Here is a 21,300-nt window from a genome sequence, read left to right as displayed (position 1 = left end):
TACCTGCCAGTGTATTTCCAAGGATAGGGCTACTGGAAGCCAGGAAATGAAAACAAAAGTAGAGAACAGGGCTTTTTTTTGCCCATCAATTTTATACCGGAACACTGCTACTCTTGTTCTAGAGGCATCATTTTTTTTTGTTGTTATTTGTCCTTCATTCTTGAAAAGGACCATGACATCAGGGGGGTGATGCCATGACTTGTAAGTCAATTGGATTTAAGCGAGGGAGAGATGTACAAAGTCAGCAGCCTCACTTTCTCCTCTGGAGCCATCTGGGTCCATTGATAAGATATAGATCAGGACAACTGGAGATGGCCCCCTCTACAATCATCCATGTAGAGCTGGAAAGTCACCCAGTTTGACTCCCTCAGAGTCTTTGCTTGAGAGGGAGCTGGTGAGCCACGTGTGAGAGCAGAACATTTCAGAAGGAAGGAGAATGTGTGAATCTGGGTGGTGTCCATTCCCTGGGCCATCCCATGCATCCTACTTATATTCATTCCAAGGGAAGTGTTGTGCATCAGGCCATACTGTGAAGATGTCCAAAGTCCAGAACCCAAAGACCACCAAAATTTTTGTTAGTGATAAATCTGTGTCACAGGGTCAGTGACACATACACCTGTGACAATCCACCTTCTGTGGGTTGGACTTGGGTCAGAGGCCATGGGATTCTACAGCACCCAGTTACCTCCCCGGCAGTCATTAAGAATTCCAAGTGTGGAAGCTAGAACCCAGATTGTTTGACTCCTAGGTCATTGCTATTTCTATATTCCACACAGTCTCATTTACTTTTCAAAAAATTGATATCTTTTGTTCTTATATTGCCTAAATTTCTCCCTATATTTTCTTCTCCTTCCCCCAATCATTCCATATAACAAATAATTTTCTTAATTCACTTTTAGTTTTTTAAAATGTTGGATCTTGTCATACTTTCAACAAAACCACCAGCAATAGGAAAAAGGATATTTAAAGGAAGAGTGAGGCTTTGTCTTTATGGATCTGGTTAAAGCAAACAAAAATAAAACCCCACCACCCAAATTATGCTTTCTAAGAGTCAATTTGCCACATGAGCTGAACTTGGAATTCTTTTTGTAAAACTTTATTTGTTTTTAGCTTTCAACATTCACTTTTATAAAATTTTGAGTTCTAAATTTCCTCCCCTTCCCTCCTCTTCCCCCTCTCCAAGAAGGCATGCAATCTGATATAGGCTATACATGTACAATCATATTAAACATATTTCCACATTAGTCATGTTGTGAAAGAAGAATCAGAACAAAAGGGAAAAATCAGGATAAAGAAAAAAGAGAAAATAGTCTGCTTCGATCTGCATTCAGACTCCATAGTTCTTTCTCTGCATGTGGATGGCATTTTCCTTCATGAGTCTTTTGGAACTGTCTTAGATCATTGCATTGCTCAGAAGGGCTAAGTCTACCAAAGTCTCTCATCTCACAAGAGTTTCAGAATGAAAGTTCTTTGTAAACCTTGGATCAGGAAGGTCAGAGTTCAAACCAGACACTTTCTTACCGTGTGACCTTGGACAAGTCACTTCACCTCTGTTTGCATCAATTTCCTCATTTATAAAACAGGAATAATAATTGCCTAACTGATAGCAAGGAAGAAATGAGACAATAATTGTAAAGTACTTAGCACAGTGCCAGGTACATAGTAAATATTACATAAACGTTAGCTGTCATTACTATTACCTTAAGGCACTATAGAAGGAGCAGATTAAGGAACACTCTAGTATAACAGAAAGATAGCTAGATTTGGTATCAGTAGAGATCTGGGTTCCAATTCTCCCTCTATACTAACTAGCTATCTAACCAGAAGCAAATAACAACCTCTCTGAACTCTTTTCCTCCTCTGTACTTCTGGCTTCATGAGGCTGTTCTGAGCATCGAGTGAGATGATACACCTAACATAATCTTTAAAGGGCTAAATGTCAGCTATCATAAAAATATGAGTTAGTCATCCCATTATCATCATCATTACCATCATCTCAGTCCTGGCACCAAGAAGAAAGTGAGAATTAGAGGGGAGAACTAACAGGCCAGCAGAGATTTTCACGATCTGCCTAAGACACCTACTCGTCCAGAGACAGGCACTCACCTGCTAGATCAATAAACTAGAAGGAATCAAAAGGGTTAAAATCTCCAGGCAAACCAGGCTGTGGTTTCAAGTGAACTAGAATGACCTGACTTAGAGAACCAACAGGCTGGTTAGAAGATGCTGGCTCTGACCTCCAGAGAGAAAATGCTAACACATCGACCCACTTCTCTCTTTCTGATGAAGGAGATAAGTCGAGCAGAAAGCAATGAGACTTAGCGGCCATTCCAGACCAACTATAATGCTGAAAGCCAAGAATTCTGGGGTCCTACACCAAGCCAACTACCAATGTGCCACAAAGTTATACAAGACATAGTATTTTAGAGCAGAAAGGCGCCTTAAAGACCATCTAGGCAACAACCTTTTGTTTTACTGATGAGAAAATTGGAACCTAGAAGTCAAGTGGCTTGGCCAAGGTCAAAACAAGTTACTGGAAGAGGAAGGGCTAGATTCCAGTTCTCCAAAGCTCTTTCCACTACACCACATTCATTGCTCCCAGAGTACCAGAGAAATCACCCATCTTTGCCTCTAAAGGAGATGCTTCCGCCCTCCCATGACTAACTAGCAGATATAGGATTTGAAAGCAACACCCAAGTATCATTTCAGCAGAGCAGCTTCAGGGTTCCTAGTAATTACCAAACTTTCTAAACTGAAACATGATTTCCAGCTCAGAGGTAAATAGAGAACGTACTTAATATAGCACTTACTCCCCTAACGAAGTTTTAGTATCTTCAACGGACTTCAAGTTATCTCTGGATTTCTTTTTTGTCTACTTGATTTTCAAGTGTCATTCTCTTAAGAGTTTAAACTGATGCTGTGACCTCAGGGTCTTATGATACTCTGGACTCTCCAATTCCAGGCTCCCTCACTCTAGTCCATTCTCCACATAACTGCCAAAATAATACCCCTAAATCACAAGTATGACTATATCACTCCCATGATGAAAGACTTTCTGTGGTTTCCTTATTGCCTCTAAAATAAAACATAAAGTACTTAAGGCTGCCATTTTTGAAAATCTTTAATAGACTTTTTTCCTGGCTTGCTTCCTGTTACTCCTCTTTGCGCATTCTATATTCCAACCAAACTGGCTTGCTTGCTGTTTCCAGAACTTGGTGTTTCAAATCCAACCTCCCTGTCTTAGTACAGGCTATCTGCCACGAATGGAATGAACCCCTCCTTGCCTCTACTTCTTAGAATCCCTGGCTTCCTTCAAGACACAGCTCCAATACCAACTCCAAAAGGAAGCATTTACACACACACACACACACACACACACACACCCCATTAGTGCAGGAAAAAACACTTCTTCAGATGATTATATATTATTTATTTATACACTTATTTGTTAACATGTTGTATCCCACTAGTAGGCTCTTCTGGGTCAGAAGTTGCTTTTCCTTTTGTCTTTGAATTTTCCTGACCAATCACAGTGCCTTGCACACAATCTGTACTTAATGAATGCTTCTCGGTTAAATCTGTAAAATGAAGGGTTAGTCTACCTAATCTCTAATGGCAGCTTCCTGTTCTAATAGCGGGTATGGTTTACCAGTCCCATTTTACAGATGGGGAAATGGGCAGAGAGAGTATAAACAACTTTCCTGAGGTCACATAGCATACCTGTGCTGGCTGAAACCCTATCCCATCCTTCAAGACTCAGCTCAAAAGCCACCTCTTTCATGAAACCATATCTGATCCCTACTGGTGGAAATTATTTTTCCCTCCTCAGACCTCAAAGAACATTTGGTTTATACTTCTCATTTGTTTATTACGAGTTAGTTGCCCAACACTGAACCATAAGTTTCAGGAGGACAAAGACCACATGTGATTTAATCTATTTCCTACTCCCCACCAGTGTCTAACGGTGATCTGTACAGAGGTGATGCAGAAACTATTCATGAATTGAAGACCAAATCCCAGATCTCCTAGTTACAACTATTTATGTCCATGTAGCACTTTAATGATCCTGTAAGCTAAGCTGAGAAATGTTATTACCCCCATCTGACAGATGGGGAAACCAAGACACAGAGTAATTGAGTAGCTAGTAAGTTCTAAATATGTATCTTGAACTCAGATCTTCTGGCACCAAGACAGTCATTCTTTCCAATATAAAACATATAGCCCTTCTTTCTTACCCAGGAAAGTTCCAAGGTGTGGAGATCAGTAAGAAATATCTGTGGGGAAAGGTCTAGGAATAAACTAAAACCTAGGGAAAATTTGTCAAAATGGAACCATAAGGCATTTCACAAATACAAAAGCATGACCACTGCTCAAATTCCTTCCTGCCCTCCAAGGATTCTCCAGGCAAGCCCTACAACACAAGCCAACTTTCAAAATCTCTCATCATCTGCCAGCCTCCATCATCTCTGCAGGAGAGGGACAGCCAAGAGTGAGCCCTAACCAGAGCTTTCAAACACAGCACAAGAACAGTAGCCACCAGGAAATAGACTAACCCAGAGGAAACTCGGAAAAAAAGAAAGCCAAGAAAAGTCGGGGATGGGGAGGAAGGGAAGCAGAGCTGGCCAAACAGGAAGATTCTGGGTAAGAACCAGCATTCCAGGAATGCTTCCAACAAAGGCCACCTGTGCAGAGAATACCAAGGAAGTAAAAGCACCAAAACCATAGCCAGATAGCAGGCCCACAAGCTACACCCTTTATTGAAAACGGCACTCTTCAAGTCACCCAAGAATCTCAAGTCCTCAGTAACTGGAAGTCCAATTCTCCCTAGTTCATAGACTGGGCTGAGGTCCAGAAACAGTAAGTTTAAAGACTCATTCATAGGTACTGAAGTACCTACTATATATGGAAGCCACTTTCCTAGACACTTCAAGCCATGCAAGGATAAGTAATTCAAAGATCTTGTACTCAAAGAACTTAAAATCTGTAAGGCGGATACATATAAGCAAATATTCTCAAATTCAAAAATAGGGCATTCCACACTGTAGAAGAGGTCAAAGATATGAACAGTTTTCAAAAAAAAAATTCAAACTATCAATGACCACAAAAAAATGTGAGCCTGAGTCATTGGATATTTATTTTTAAGGCAAAACTAATACCTCTGCTTGGAAGGACTTATAGGATGAATTGATGAAGAGCAAAGTGAGGAGGACCATTTACACAAAGATCACCATACTAATAAAGGAAAACAACTGCAAAAGTTTTAGTAACTGAATGCAATAACCAATCCCCACTCCGTTAGGCTGATAATAAAGCATGCATCCCATCCTTTGTCAGAGATGATGGACTGAAAGTACAGAATTAACATATATTTCTACACAGCTCTTTTTCTTAACTATGGTCACTTGTTATAGTAAGAGGGCTTTTTAGCGGGAGAGGGAGGACATTTTAAAAAAATACAAAAAGAGATCAGAAGGAAGTTCATTAAGACATACTGACAAGCAGGAATGTGTTGGAACCACCAGGTCATATTTAATATATATTTAAGGGATAAACCAATTGTATGTGATAGAGATTCAAAATGTCACATACAATCCACTTTCCCTATTCTCTGTGCAAAGAAATGACCATGTATGTTGATGTTCGTCAATTTCAAAATAATAATGACTTTAAAAAATCTTTTTAAACTCTAAAATTTCACCTCATACCCTAATATGACAAAAGTTGAGAACAGTCAATGTTGGAAGAGCTGTAAGAAGGCAGGAAAACGAATAACCCAGGCTTGGAACTTTGAAGTGGTCCAACTGTTCTGGGTTTGAACTGGGACATTATGCAATTAAAGTGACTTTGACCTAGCAATCCCACTCCTAGGCATATTATCCTCATAAGTCAAAGACAAAAGCAAAGATCTTACATATACCAACATTTCATGGCAATGCTCTTTGTAGCAGCAAAAAAGTTGGGAGACAAAACTACAGCAGAATGCAAAAAGCTTGCAGGAAAAAAAATCCTATAGCAATGAATTTAATGAGATATTATTGTAGAGTAAGGATTGAATGATGAATATCAAGAGAAACATGAGAAGATTTGTAGGAATTGATACAGAACATCAGAAGCAGAACCAAGAAAACGTAGCTAGAGCAATATAAAAGATTACTAAAAAGAAGTCAAACTAACTGAAAAAAAAAACAGTACAAAGGTCCCAGAGAACAGACGATGGAACACACTTTATCCCTCATGGCAAGGAGGTGAAAAGGCTACTAGAACAGGATATTATATACATTCTTAGATACAGTTATTATTTGGGGACCCTTACAAAAGAGGGTCCCAACAGCTATTAAAGCCTTCCCCACCAAGGTTACGTTCTATTTATTGTATATGTATCTTTTATTTACATCCCTCTGTAACCCAACCTCCCATCCTTGAATATTTCAATCTAGTTCTGACTTACCACACCTCCTCCAAGTTCTCTCCAGGCTACACATCCCTACTTCTTTTCTAGAATCCCAGAAGTCCTAGGATCCTAGAATTCAGAGCTGGCAAGGACCCCAGAGATCAGACGACTAGTTTTGGGAAGGGCGGTCAGGAGAGGTTTCATGAAGGGAGCTGGCAATAAAAACAGGGCTTTAAGGATGGGTAGTATTTCAACAGGTGGAGTTTGGGGAAAGTGCCAGAAAGTAGGACTGGCAGTGCTAACTAAAAGATGGGAGAGCATGGCAGATTAAGTGAACCTGATGAGTTTGTTTTGGGGCAGAAAGTAATGGGAGATTGGGTTACAGACAGGTTATAAAAGGCCTTGAATGAGTAAGAAATCTACATTTGGGAGCTAGAGCCCTAACTAATCATTCTGTAATTTGTAGTTGCTGTTCAGTTGCCTCCAACTCTGTGACCCTGTGGGACACACCAATACTGTCCATTAGGTTTTCTTGTCAAGGATACTGGAGTGGTTTGCCATTTCCTTCTCCAGTGGATTAGGACAAACAGAGGGTAAGTGACTTGCCCAAGGTCACACGCTGGTAAGTATTTGAGCCCAGATTTGAACTCAGGTCTTCCTGACTCCAAGCCCAGTGCTCTATCCACTGAGACATCTGCAATTCATACCTGAACTTAAAAGATAGGAGGGCCAATGGGGCCTGGAGTTGAAAAACTGACTCAACCAAAAGAAGATAGACTGAGCCAGTAAACATCAAGGGGCAAAGAGAAAGTAGCAAAGTGCTGTTTGTATAAAGCAGACTTTGTTGGTTAAGTTTTGCTGACTTTTCCCCCTTCTTTTTTATTCTTTGTTTTAAGGGATGGCTCTCTGGGAGGGGTAGGAGGTTATGTATGCTGAAACACACACACACACACACACACACACACACACCAACCTGATCTGGGTCATTTAGTGGGGTAGAAGGATGAGAACCACATAGAAGATAAAAACGCCCTCTACCACTGATAAAACATCTATTTTCAAGTTTATATTTTCAGATCACTTTTATTCTAAATGTAACAATACTATAAGCAACTTTTTCTTAGCTCAAATAATGTGCCTGCTACAAACACTTTACAATTGGAAAAAGTACTGAATTGTGACAGCTCACCTCATAAGATGCTTCAAAATATTTTTCATTTTCTACTTTACTTACAATATGGTCCTTAGAGTATACTGAATTTTCACTTGAAAGAAAAGTTGTTTTTTTTTTTTAATTTGCTGTTATGTTTGCAAATGCCTTGGTAAATTTTGCAGGAGTATGAAATTCTGGCTCTGCCATTTAGCCCCTACTGGTGTTTTCTATGTCACCCACTCCAGGTTCCTCACTATTATTATAGCCTTTTACTGATAAGGAAACTGAGGCTTAGAGTTAATCAACCTGTCCAGGGACACACAGCTAGTTTTCTCATCTGTAAAAATCAGGGAGCTTTGCCTGGATGACCTCCACAGTCCCTTCCAGTTTTAAATCAATCAATCAGCATTTATTATGTGCCTACTGTGAGTCAGGTGCTTTGCTAAGCACTGAGGATGCAAAAAGAGGTTTAAAAAAAAAAGAAAAGAAAAAAAAAACAATCCCTGCCTTCAAGGAGCTTACAGTCTAATAGGGGAGACAACATGCAAATAAATATAAACAAAGCAAGCTACACACAGGATAAACAGAAAATAATAAACAGAGAAAAGGCACCAGAATTAAGAAGGGCTGGAGAAGGCTTTCTGTAGAAGGTGGGATTTTAGTTGGGTCTTAAAGGAAGCTAGGAAGGCCATTAATCAGAGAGGAGAGAAAACATTCCAGGCATGGGGGACAGCCAGTACGAACAGCCAGCGCCAAGAGATGAGAATGTCTTGTTCATGGAACAGTCAAGAGGCCAGTATCACTTGGATCTAAGAGTTGGAGTAAAGTGTAAGATGACTGGAAAGGTACAAAAGAGCTTGGTTATGAAGGACTTTGAAAGCCAAACAGAGCATTTTGTATTTACTCCTAGAGGTAATAAGAAGTCACCAGAGATTATTGAAGACGGGAGCAAGAAAATCACTTTGATGACTGAATGGAAGATGATTTTGAGTGGGGAAAGATTAGGAAGACAGACCCACCAGCAGCCTATTGCAGTAATCAAGGCATGAGGTAATAAGGGTCTACATCAGGATGGTGGCAGTGTCAGAGGAAAGAAGGCGACATATTCAAGGGATGTTGCAAAAGTGAAATTGGACAGGCCTTGGCAATAGCTTGGATATAGGGGGTGAGAAATAGTAAAGAATCCAAGATGACTCCTAGGCTGTGAGGAACTGGGGGGATTGTGTTGCCCTCTATAGTAACAGGGAAGGGACCGGGGAAGGGCTTGGGGAAAAAGATAATGAGTTGAGTTTTAAAGGTATTGAGTTTAAGATGTCTACTGAACATACAGTTTGAGATGTAAGATTTAAACCTAGGTCAGTCAGTCAATATATTGAGTCCTTACTATGTGCCAGGCATTGATCTAAGTGCTTCCTGATTCCAAGTCCACCACTCAAGCAACTGCCATATTTGTGTTCTCCCTGTGGTCCCTCTATTTCATGGATACTCATATTCCTTTCTTGGCAGAATAACCTGACTCTGTAATAGGAAGCAACGGGAGATGGTGAAAAGTGCACACCCCCAACTAGGAGTTCCAGAGATCCAGTCCCACCCAAAGTCAGCATTCATGTGGTATCTTCTATGTGCTAAGCACTTCACAAATACCATCTCAGCTGATCCCCCCCAACAACTGTGGGGCTTAGGTGCGATTATTAGCTCCACTTTACAGTTGAGGAAGCTGAGGCAAACAGAAGGTAAGCGACTTGCCTAAGTTCACACAGCTAGTAAGTGTCTGAATCTGAATTTGAACTCAGGTCAGGAAGACTCCAGGCCAGCAATCCATCCACTGCAGCAACTAGCAGCCCAACCTCTCTACCATTCTTTATGTCCACCTCTACCACTAACTCCACATGTAACTTAAGCCACTTACTCCGCCTGCGCTCCAATTTCTCCCTAGGCAAAATGTTATGTTTAAAACAGTTGACCTCTTAAGTCCCTTCCAGCTCCAAAATTCCATGATTACGTTAGGATCATAGCATTACAAAATATCTTATATTTGCATAGCACTTTTCTTCCAAGAAACTCAAGAGACTTTTTCTAGTAGTTTTAATTCTTACTTTCCCCATAATCCCTTGGGTGTAGGAATGGATCAGGTCTTATTATTAGCTGCATTTTATAACAAAAGGAAAACAAGCCCAGAAAAGTCAAGCAAATTTCCTAAAGTCACAAAGTAAGAAGATTCCATTTCTTGCTGGGAGGGATGGTTTTATTTTTGCCTTTGGAGGCCCAGTGCATAACATAGTATCTGGCACACTATAAGTTCTTAATATGTATTTGTTGAAAAGGAAGGAAAGAAAAGCAGGTCAACAAGAGTAAGCTGCACAACTACATCCTCTAGCCAAAAGAATGAGTTATTTCAACTGCTACTTAAACACAGCAGAGTCGAGAAGAGTCACGTCTTCTATCAGACTCATCAATTCCCCTCTGATCCGTTCTATATAACACTGCCAAATCAATCTTGTTGGCACACCATGCCATTCTAAATGGTATGCCTGAAAGGGCACTGGATTTGAAGTCAGGAGTCACTTCAACCAATGTGCTTTAAGCAACTGTGCTCCAATTAGGTGTAAGGCACTTTATTACCCACAAGGAATAAAAAAACAACCCAAGATAAAACATTCTCTGCCCTCAAGAGGTTTATGTTCTCTGTCGAGAGAGAGACAGAGAGAGTCTGTGTTCTAGGTCTTCACTGTCTGGATGATCTGGGGCATGTCCCTTTACATCTCTGGGTCTCTTTAAGGGAGAGAGAGGAAAAGAGTTCCACTGGCCAGCTCAAGGCATTTGAGGTTACTATATATTTTGTCTCCTGAGCTAACATGGGAGCTGGGAGCCTGCTGGGAAAATACAAATAATTAAGGAAAAAAAATACAACTGCTGGAGGAAATAAAGTTTAAATCAGGGAGGAAAGAAAAAAAAATTCAGAACAAACAACTTCTATGTTTTCTAAGAGAATGGCCTAATAATATCAAAGTCCACTAAATTCTGTTTAACAGTCCACTGAATTTCTATAAGGCACACTCAAAGTAAAGTTGGGGAATGGGGTGGAGGGAAGGAGAGAGCAAGGACTCTAGGGAGGCAGAAGGGGAACTGACTGGTCAGGTCATTTAGTGAACAGAACTTGAGTGAAGACCAGATGCAGAGGAAGTTGGGACTGCTGGCAAAATCATTGTGTCTCCTTCCCTCACGAGAAAAGCCTTCTGAAAAAAATCCCAAGTAGTAGAAGTCCAGCCTAATCTCTCCCAACACAAAAGAGCTATCATTTCTGAAAAGAACAACTCCAGATGTTCCCTGAAGACATCAATGTTTCTCTGAGACCCACAATTCAAATTCTTAAACAAAAAAAGTCAAGCATTTTAAATAATCAGAGTACCTCCCCTACACCAGAGAGAGAAAGTCTGTGTTCTAGGTCTTCACTGCCTGGATGATCTGGATGATCAATAATTCAAATCAAATTGAAAATAGAAAAGCATTTATTAAGTGTTTATTATGTGCCAAGTACTTTGCTGTGTTGGGAATACCAATAGAAAAAAGAGAGATAGTTCCTACTTTCAAAGAGCTCATGTTCCAACCGAGGGAGAGAACATATATAGGAAAACTTAGCTACATGGCAATTGGAAAGGTCCTTAGGTACCAGCGGCATTGAAGATATTAAGCCCTGGCAATCCTCCATTTTGCCAGAAGGATTGTAGTTGGTAACTCCCTGATTATCAATAATCCATTCCAATGCAATGTATACCAAGTCAAGCCAATGAGTATTTATTAAGAACTTACTATGTGCCACTGTGAACTAAGTAAGCAATGGGAATACAAAGAAAGACAAAATCTCATCCCTACTCTTAGGAAGAACATATATCCTAGTGGGAGAAACAATGTGCAAACAACTAAAACACCATACCTATAAACTTGAGATAATATTAGATGGAAAGAGCTAAAATTAAGGACTAGAAAAAGCTTCTTGTAGTAGGTGGAATGTTAGCTGAGACTTAAAAGAAGCCAAAGGCAGGAGATAAAGAAGAGGGAGAGAATTCCAGATAGAGGGGACAGCCTTGCTCAGTGCAAAAGCCATGTGACTTTATTCCCATATAGATTCTTATCAAACTGATAAGTATTTACTAAACACTTACTTTGTAAAAACTGTCAATTGTCTCTCTCATCAGACTCACTCATAAAATTCTCTTTACAATGTTTTTTCATAAAACAAGGAAGTGTGCCCAAGAAAAGTTTTTCCTTACTTTCTTTGTCGTCTTCCCCACAAACTCCTTGTATTGAAGCTAAGCTTACCCACAGTCTTCCTAACTCAATCAAGGGAAGCATTTCTTGAATGACAATTACAACTTTAACACTTAGTGTCTCTGTTTTTAAAGAGACAGTAACAATTCTCTATGACCTCTGGAGGAGAGATTATTCAAACAGGTGTTACATTTCTCCCCATGGTCAAAAACTTTTCAGTCCCCTAAAAATCATTGTGGAGTATGCGAACTCTTCATCAATATTAAATACAATATGTAAATATACAGAAAGTAACACTCGACAAACGTAAATAAGAAAAAAAATACAGCACTAGCAACAGTAACAATAAAAATAATAAAGTAACAACATGCATAATGCATTAAAGGTGCAAAAATATTATATATAATTTGACAAGGAATCATAAATCGCTGATGGAGTATATCCTTCTATTTATAAGTTGTATTATTCTATTTTGACCTATTGATTTTTCTATATCTGTATCCAAGTTGGTAGCTGTTATAGGCCCGTTACCAGTATTCTTAACTTCTGTATCTTGTTTTCTTTTCCTAAGGGATCCTACGTTGTTCTAAATTGGCCCTCAATCATTGTTTGAACTAGGCAATCCTAGGTTAAGTTATTGGGCTTCCATATGTGGTCTCTGATTTTCTCCAAGAAACTACTTTCTCAGCATTTCTCTGGGATGACTGAGGAAACAAGCTTGGGCTTCAATATTTGAGTTGCTACTTCAATGTGACAGTTTCTTCTTTGGCACCTTTTAATAGTTCTTTTGTATCAAGCAGATGAATTGTTTCATTTCTTTTATACACAAAGCCTCTCCTCTACTTGACTTTTCAATTCCTTCTTCGACTGAGTCATCTTACAATAGAATTTTCTTATCTAGTTCCAAAATGACTGCTTAATATCTATCCCAAAGACCTCCAATAAACTCTAACCACCAAAGCCTTTCAGCAAAATTTTTTCATCTTTCTTTAATTCTTGCTGAGACCTAATACAATAATACAATAGCTTGTTTCTCAACATTGGTTTTTTTGGACATCAACTTTCCCTGATCCAAATTAAAATTCTCAAGTACATTTGACATGTTTATGATCATCTAGCCCACATTTGTAACAAAAACCATTTCTGCTTTTCTGACTGCATCTTGTTGGTGTCCTTGTATCAAATTGTTGTGACCTGATGATTACATCACTCTACTACTAGGTGACATCCATCCTTCATTTTCCAGTGCTGATTCTTTGGCATTCACCTTGTCATACACCAACTCTGCATTTCTCTTTCAAGTACATTTATCATTTACACGGCCATTCAGGTCCACAGTTGTAACAGAAGATAATTCCACATCTTCATTTGTACTGTGCTGGTGGTGATCTCGCGTCAAGCTGTTTTGACCTTTGTTCTCATATTCAGTTTTCACAAACAACAATCTATCCATTTTCCCAAAGATTCTTTGTAAATGTCCATCTTCAAATCTGGATTACGATTCGTTTATTGTACTTCTCTAATCCATGCATGAGAGGATGCTCTAGTATTAGTCAGCATTGTTTCCACCTGATGGGAATCCTTTGCAAGAACGTATACTTTAACACTCATTGTCTCCTCCACTTGGATGCTACTTTTCTGTTCCACTCTGAAGAAGCAATTTGAGCTTCAAACATAGATGAGTAAGGACCTATGTCCATTCTTACAGGTGAGCTCTCCTTTTCTCACTCAAAAACTTTCTTTGATTCCCTTTTCCAATACGACCTCAACCAACATTCTTGACCAACTCCTCCTCTTCGTAAGTGGCTCTTTAAACAGGTACTGTTTCCTACTGTTAAGGTGTCTGGTATTTTTCAATGACCAAACAGATTGGGAAATACTTAAGGGACTCCCCAGGCCTAACTTTACTATGAATTACTTTGTGATCCCCCCAATCCTTTATCCTTTTTTCTCGGTTTGCTCCTAAAATTAGGCAACCATTCTAAGTTCCAATTCAAAAACATTACAATATATACATTAAATATATCGATCTCTGTCTTTAAAGTAGCAATAACATATAAATCTAGAAAACCAATAAGGCTAAAAGTAATCAATAAATATACAAGTTACCCATGGAAAAGAGGGAGAAAAATTTAAAATACCAGGGTTTCCTAGGAAAAGCTGAACATATAACAAGGTTATAAAGGATCACCAATCAACTTTGTTTGTAAGTTAGCCCTAAGCCTGCAGCTTGACTCATTCCCGTATTTCATCTTATTATCCTGAGTTCCAGAGTATTTGGATACTTTTTTATTAACAAAATTATAACTTCTTTCTCACTGATCATTTAGTTCCGGTCTCCCATCCCAGCTCATTAAATATTATTTAATGAACTGGAAAAACCTTCTTCCTTAAAAGTTTTTTCTACATATTAATTCCCTCAAATCTCTTAAAATTAAGTATTAAAATTAGTAAATAAGCAACTTATTAACAATGTCATCAATACTTACACAAAGACATAAATAATCACACAGACAAAAATAAAGAGTTTTACTTAGAAAGCTCACAGCCAAAATCACTTTGCACCTTTACTGTAACTGTGGGTGACTTCTCCTTACTTCTGAAAACAGAGTCTCACCATCAAGTTCACTGAATATACCAAGCTCTTCTCAAGAATTTTCTTCATCTTCTTTGAAAGATAAAGGTCAAAACAGTTCTATCAAGAAAAGCCTCTCCAGCTTCTTTCTCTGTCTTTCCAACTTCTCTCTAATCATGAGCAAACATCCTTTTAGCTTCTCTCAAGCACTCACTCTAGTTTCTCTCCATCAAATTCTTAATATAATGTTTCTTCATAAAACAAGTTAAAACACCTCCCTCAAGAAGTTTTTTCTTACCTTCTCTCTCTCCGATTTCTCCCCAAACTGCTCAGAGATCTTTACAAATCAAAGTTAAACACACACATTCTCCCCCTCACTCCACAGGGAGACGCTATCATCGAATGGCAGATAGAACTGTAACTCTTAAAGAGACAATAACAGTTTGTATAGGTCCCTTAGGAGGGGCTCTTGAAATAGATGTTACACTAACTTTGATAGTCTTGGGGTATAACACCAAAGCTCTCAAAAACTTCCTCATCATTGAAAAAATAGAACCTATGAAGTTAATTGATAAAGAAAAGTCACTGCTTCCTTCCATCTTAAAACTGAAAAAAAAAAAAATTCCCCTTCTCAATATACTCCAGTGGTTTCTTATTACTTCTAGGATCAAATACAAATTCCACTGTTTAGGATCTACAGCTCTTGACAACCTAGCCCCAACTTATCTTTCCATGATAATTATACATTGATCAACTTCCTGGACTTTACGAGCCAGCCAAACTAGCTTCTTGCTGTTCCTTACAACATAGGCCATTCTCTCGAGGACATGCAGCCCCATCTCTCTCTGTGTGTCTATCAGCTCTTCTTCATGGCTAGAATGCCCTCCCTCCTCACATCTGTCTCTCAGGAGCCCCTTGTTGTTTTCAAAACTCAGCTCATGTTTCACCTTTTACATAAATCCTTTCCTGATTTCCCTAGCTCCTAGTGTCCTTTCCCTCCCCCAACACCCCCCCCCACCCATGGCCTTTTATTTATCTTTTTCCGACTTTTGTATATGCTTTATGTACATTTCTCTCATGACATAATGTAAGCTACTTGTGGGCAGGAACGGTTTCATATTTGTCTTATATCCCTTGCACCTAGAGCAGAGTAGGCACTTGACAAATGTTTGTTGACTGATTATAAGAACTATGACTCTACTAACTCACCTTTCTTTGGCAAGAATCAAGTCCAATGCTATTAGAAGAAACTAGGAGCTGCTGTGCATAGACCTGGAGTCAGAAAGACCTGAATTCATATCCAGCCTCAGACACTTACTAGCTCTGTGGCCCTGGGCAAGTCACCCAACCTTTGTCTTCCTCAGTTTCCTCATCTATAAAATGGAGATATAATAGCACCTCCCTCCCAGGGTTGTCAGGAGGACAGCATGCAATAGTATTTCTAAAGTGCACTGCAAACCTTAAAGTGATATATAAATGCTTGCTTATGCAAGCAGGCATTTCTTCCCTCTCAGTCATTTCTAATCTCTCCCTTTCAACCAGCTCCTTTATGTCTCTCCAATCACGTCTTCCCAGATAACTTCCCTTGGCTCTTCCAGCCTTAGCCAGTTACCATTCCAGCTCTTCTTCTCAATCAATTGCTAAATTTATTGGAAAAATCGATCACTACCAAGAGCTCCTACTTCCTCACTTTCCATTCTCTCAAACCCTTATCATGTGGTTTCAGGTCATTGAAACGGCTTTCTCAATGGTTAACTCCTGCCCACCAAACTCAATGACCTTGTTTCAGTTCTCATCATCGTTTACTTCTATGAAGCTTGTGACATAGCAGCACATTTCCACACCTCCCCTGGCTGAGGAACTCTCCCAGTTCTCCTCCTACTTCAGCTAATCACTTCTGCTAGCTCCTAATCTGAGAGAGAGAGACAGAGACAGAGAGGAGCTTCAAGGATCAGTTCTTGGAGCTTTTTTCTTCCTCTCCCCCCAAGTAGTCTCATTTACTCTCGTGGCTTTGAAATGCTACCTCTAAATAGATGATTCCCAAATCTCTAACCCCAGTCCTGACTTGTACTCTTAGCCACATACCATTATCTTTAACTGACCACAAGACATCTTCATTTGTATATCCCACCATCTAAACCACAGTGTGACCCAGAGTTCATGGCTTTAGCCTTTCTCCTCATAACAGCACAATTCACCCACCCTTCCTTGTTGGAAACTTTGGGGCTATATTTAACTTTTTTCTCCTTCATCTATCATATCCAATCAGCTACCCCCAACCTAATGATTCCACCTCTTCAAAATCACTTGGCATTCATCCTTTCTCTTCCTTTCTGTTCTCACTAGGCTAGCACAGGTCCTCAGTATCCCTGACAGGCCTACTGCAAAAGACTCTCAATAGGTCATCTGCCCCGAAAGCTCTAATCTATCCTTCATACCACTGCCAGAAAAAAAAAAAGCCTTACACCTGACTTTGGTCATCTATGCTAAAAAATCTTTAGTCGTTCCTATTGTTTGTCTTTTGAGTTTGTTTTTAATATTTTTTTGTTCCATGAAGTCACTGGCTTTTATTTGGTCCATTCTAATTTTCAGGGTGTTTGTTGCTTGTCAAGTATAGTTCAGATTCCACTGTCTTGCCCTCCACAAACTGGTGCCACCTTTCTTTCTAGTTTTCTCATACTATTCCTCTCCCACACTGTATGGCCCAGTCAAACTGGACCACCCTCTTTCTGATCTACCAACTTGCACTGTGTTCTGCCTTGGCTCAGAGCCTAAACTGTCCCTTCCTTCTTTTCATGTTGATGACTGACTGAAGCCAACCCAAGTACCACCTTCTCAACAAAGCCTTTCCTGATCACTCCTCTCCCCTTTACTCCTACCCGCATCTTACCTCAAAGAATCCCATACTATAAATCTCACATAGTAACTTTGCGAATTACAGTTATCTGTGTTGGCCCTCAATTCCCCTACTGGACTCTCAGTTCTATTGAGGGCAAATACAGTCTTATGTAAACTCTGTATCTTTCCAACACTTAGCAGATGCACACAGACAGTATTTAATAAATGTTTACTGTATAAATGAACAAATACAAACAAACCAATCTTAGGTACATTGTAATATAAAAATAGGTCTCCCTCCATGCTTCCTGGGCTCCCCCATCTGCAACAGGAATTATTATAACTAGGTCACTATGACTGGAATGCATGGAAATGAAGAGCAACAAAGTTCACTACCAGATCCCCAAGCCAAATGGATCCATTTAATGGGAAGTAGGGTGGGAAGAGAAGAGGGAAATAGGAGAGAAGGTCACAGACAGTATTCACTACAATTTCTAGGCAGGAATTTATGGGGTACAAGTAGAAGACTCAATTCTTCAATTAATACAAAAATATAAAGCCTTGCACCGACTCACACAGCCACTAAACCACAACATTTCTGTCAGGGAGTAGATTAGACTGGGGAATCAGGAAACCTGGATTCCACCTGACTGTGTGAGGCTGAACCTCTCCTCTCTGGACCTCAGTTTCCCCATCTGTAAAATGAAAGAGATGGTCTAGAACATTCCCATGGTCCCTTCCAGCCAGAGATTTCTCTTAAGAGTACATCTATAAACTGGGTCAAAAAGTATTTTCCCATGCTAGAATGAATCCCTGGCCCTCCCACTAACAAAGATACTCAGGTTTTAAATCAAAGGCAAGCCTTTCCTCTTTGAGATTTTAGGAAGACGCTTACCCAATCCCTCTTGACACTGGAGGTGAGGGGGTGGGGGAGAGAACCCAGGCAGTGAGAGAGGATGTGCTTGAAGGAAACAAAGCAAACTGGGTCAGAAAGGATCAAAATCTCTAGCCTGGGCCTGATTCCTCTCCTCTCCCCACCCTTTTCCACCCTATGACAGGGCTGATACCAAAAGTCCAACCTCCCCACCCCCAAACACTGACTCTAAAGAACCCCAAATGGGCAAGTGGTTTGTTTTCTCAAAAGTAATAAAAATCAAGCATTTTTTGAGTCTCACATAAACGAAACCAATCCCCAAAAATCCATGAATCATATCACTAAGCTATGGGAACAAGAGAGGATGTTATTTTTCAGCATACTTCAGGATTCTCCCTTTGTCCAGACTCTGTCTATCAATTACACTTCCCGCTCCTCCTCTTTCCCCCACAAACGCATATTTTTTCTGTTACATTTTTTTCCATATTAGCCTTGAGATTTCATTACCTCCCCCAACAATGTCTGACATCTTTTCCATAATAGGATTGTAACCAGGCCATTAGAACTTGGGATGGGTGGGGGTGTTCCAGTATCACCATTTGCTCCCTATTTTCCCCTCCCCCAACCCCCCCCCCCAAATCTGTGTTTACTAACAGCTGTGAATGCCACGGCCTGGACGGTTTATTTACACACAGAGGGCAGTAATACCCAGACAGAACAACCTACTCAGTTTTTTAAAACGATTTTAAAAAAATAAATTAGACATCTTAGAATGTAAACTTCCTACGATGGCAGAGATGCAGTTAATTACATTTAAGAAAGATTTTCCAGGGCTTGCTTGGCTTTTTGTTTTTATATATTTGTAAAGACTTTGATTCTTGTTTGCATTTTTTTTCTTTTAATTCACTCTTTTCCTCTCTTAGGGGAAATCCCAAAGCCATTTTGCAAAAACACAACACACTCATCCACTGGCCTCCTTTTTCCCCAAGCTCTGCCATGGTGGGCTTTGCTTTCCCTCCCCTTCCACAAATTAAATTAAAGCAAATCAAATCCATGACCCCTTTTATAAGCTTCTCCACATATCAAGTCCAAGGGCTTCTCCAACGCACAGGCTGAGCTTTAAAAATCCACGCCACAGGAACGGGGGCGGGGGTGGGGTGGGTGGGGGAACACGATAAGCGTTTGGATAAAATAATGGAGAAGGCCCAAAGCTAGGCAGGATGGGAAAAATAAAAATAAATAAATAAATAAATAAAAGCCAAACACTGACAGCCAGGGAGCCGAGTCCATGAAAACCTCGCCTGCAAATTAGAGACTGAAAAGAAAGCCATAGGAAGGGAATGAACATGTGCAAGGGCAGGGGCTGAGATCACAGACCGGGGAGGGGGGGGGGAAGGGGGGGTTGACCTCCTCACCTCTGGTACAAAATTAAGGAAAATTTAAAGACTCACCTGGTTTAAATCTTCATCATTGAGCAAATGAGATTCCCGGGGCTTGAAGCAATTCTGACACTTGCTTTTGTTGAAGATGTTGGCCTGAAATTTCCGGCAGGGATTCTCCTTCGCGGACATTTTTCGGGTGTCCAGCCAATCTCTAGAGCTGTTCTCTTTACTTCAAGGAAGGAGAGATGGAGAATGCCCCAGCGCCCTGACCCTCGCCCTGGCGGGTTCTCTTTCCCAGGAAGATCATCCAAGGAGCCCCGGGGGCAGGGGATGGGAACTCGAGAGGGAGCGAGAGGGAGACGGAGGTGGGGAGGGGCCCGAGAGAGCCCGGCACGGTTTCCTCTCAGTTGGGTTGTGCAATAATATCCTCGGATCGGCTGCGGGCTTTGGCAATCCAAGGGCTGGGCGTCTCAAACCGGTCCCCGCTCACTTTGGGGGCATCCCAATTTCAGAAGACGAGAAGAGGGGGGAATGGAGCAAAGACATAAAATGTGGGGTCGACCTAGGCACTGGATCAGTCACCGAAGGAAACGTGCAAACCCATATCCCTTGTCCCGGGAAAAGCAACCAGACCAACCTACACCACCACAAGCAGATATTCCAGGGATGCGGTCGTAACGCCTCTCCCTCCACGACCCGATGGAGGCAAGCCTTGGGGGTGGGGACAGTCCCCCGGATAAGGCACGAATGCAAGGAGGCTGCAGGCACTGGGCCCGTCCGTATTTCAGGGCCGGGGATTTTCCATGCAGAAGAATCCAGATGGGAAGCTGCCTGGAAGAGTAGGGTCCGAGGGCCCGCCAGCAGAGGCTGAACAGGACAGAGAAATACAACTCCCACCCTCCCCCCTCCCAAGCCCCCCCCCTCCCAGCAAGGGCAACGCTGCAGGTGAAAAAACGCCGGCCCCGGGGGGGTCCCCCTTCAATTAAGGAACAATTCCCCAGCTGCGGCTTCCCAGGGCTTCTCCTCCGGTAGAGCCACAGCCTTCGCGGCCGCCTCCTGGTTTTAGCTGGCCCATGGACGCATCCTCAGAAGCTACGACTCCTCACTCCGACTCCTCTGCGAGTCCAGGTTATCCAGGGAGAATCACTGCATGGTTCCTCGGGCAAGAGTCCTCCCCGTTGGCACCAGCCGCCGCTCCCCTTTGCACTCCCGGGCAGTTGCAAATGGTAGCCTAGCGTCTCGCGCGTTCCTGGGATCGAGCGAGAGAGGGTGGGGGGAGGGGGAGGGGTCACGGTTAGAAGAGGAGGGAGGGAGTAAGAAGGAGAGGGGGGGAGTTGGTAGGGGCCGAGGGGTAAGTGGAGCCTCGCCCCTTTTCCGATGGACAGCCCGACCTGGCCAATGATGGTGGCCCTTGCTTGCTAACAAAGGAACCCTTTGACCAATGAGAACCAAGACGGGGGGGGTGGGGAGGAAAGAAACCAAGTGAAAGCTCTCAAGAGGTAGGTAACTTTAAAAAAAAAAAAGGGAGAAGGTGGGGGGTGCTGGGATGGGACATTAAGGCTTGGTAGACTGGTGAGTGAGTCCAGCCTTCTTTCTTGACAGCTGCTGGGACTGGGTCTGAGGCCAAGGACCGGATCACGGCAAGGCAAAGGAAAGAAGGGAAACTGTGTTCTTGAAATGAACGATTGCAACTTCCCCACCCCATTGCATACTCAATCAGGGTGGGTAGGTAAAAGGCATGGCATGTAATGAACATTGCATTAATCATTCAGCAAACATTCACCGAACCCTGCTCTGGGCTGGGGAAAATCGAGTTGC

General features: G+C 41.3%; 1 protein-coding gene across 3 annotated transcripts in view; it reads right to left on the bottom strand.

Annotated features, from left to right (window-relative positions):
* Positions 1 to 20,753, bottom strand: part of LOC118832004 (myosin phosphatase Rho interacting protein) — a 230,906-nt gene extending 210,153 nt beyond the window's left edge. For all 3 annotated transcript variants that reach the window (XM_036739487.1, XM_036739501.1, XM_036739493.1), the window contains exon 1: positions 19,552 to 20,753. In XM_036739487.1, the coding sequence (XP_036595382.1) occupies positions 19,552 to 19,671 (120 nt within the window). In that variant the 5' untranslated portion in view covers positions 19,672 to 20,753. The remainder of the gene's footprint in view (positions 1 to 19,551) is intronic.
* Positions 20,754 to 21,300: the final 547 nt, after the last annotated feature.

The sequence above is a fragment of the Trichosurus vulpecula genome, chromosome 1, assembly GCF_011100635.1.
Source record: "Trichosurus vulpecula isolate mTriVul1 chromosome 1, mTriVul1.pri, whole genome shotgun sequence".
NCBI classification, from domain to species: Eukaryota; Metazoa; Chordata; class Mammalia; order Diprotodontia; family Phalangeridae; genus Trichosurus; species Trichosurus vulpecula.
This window is presented reverse-complemented; position numbering and strand designations above follow the sequence as displayed.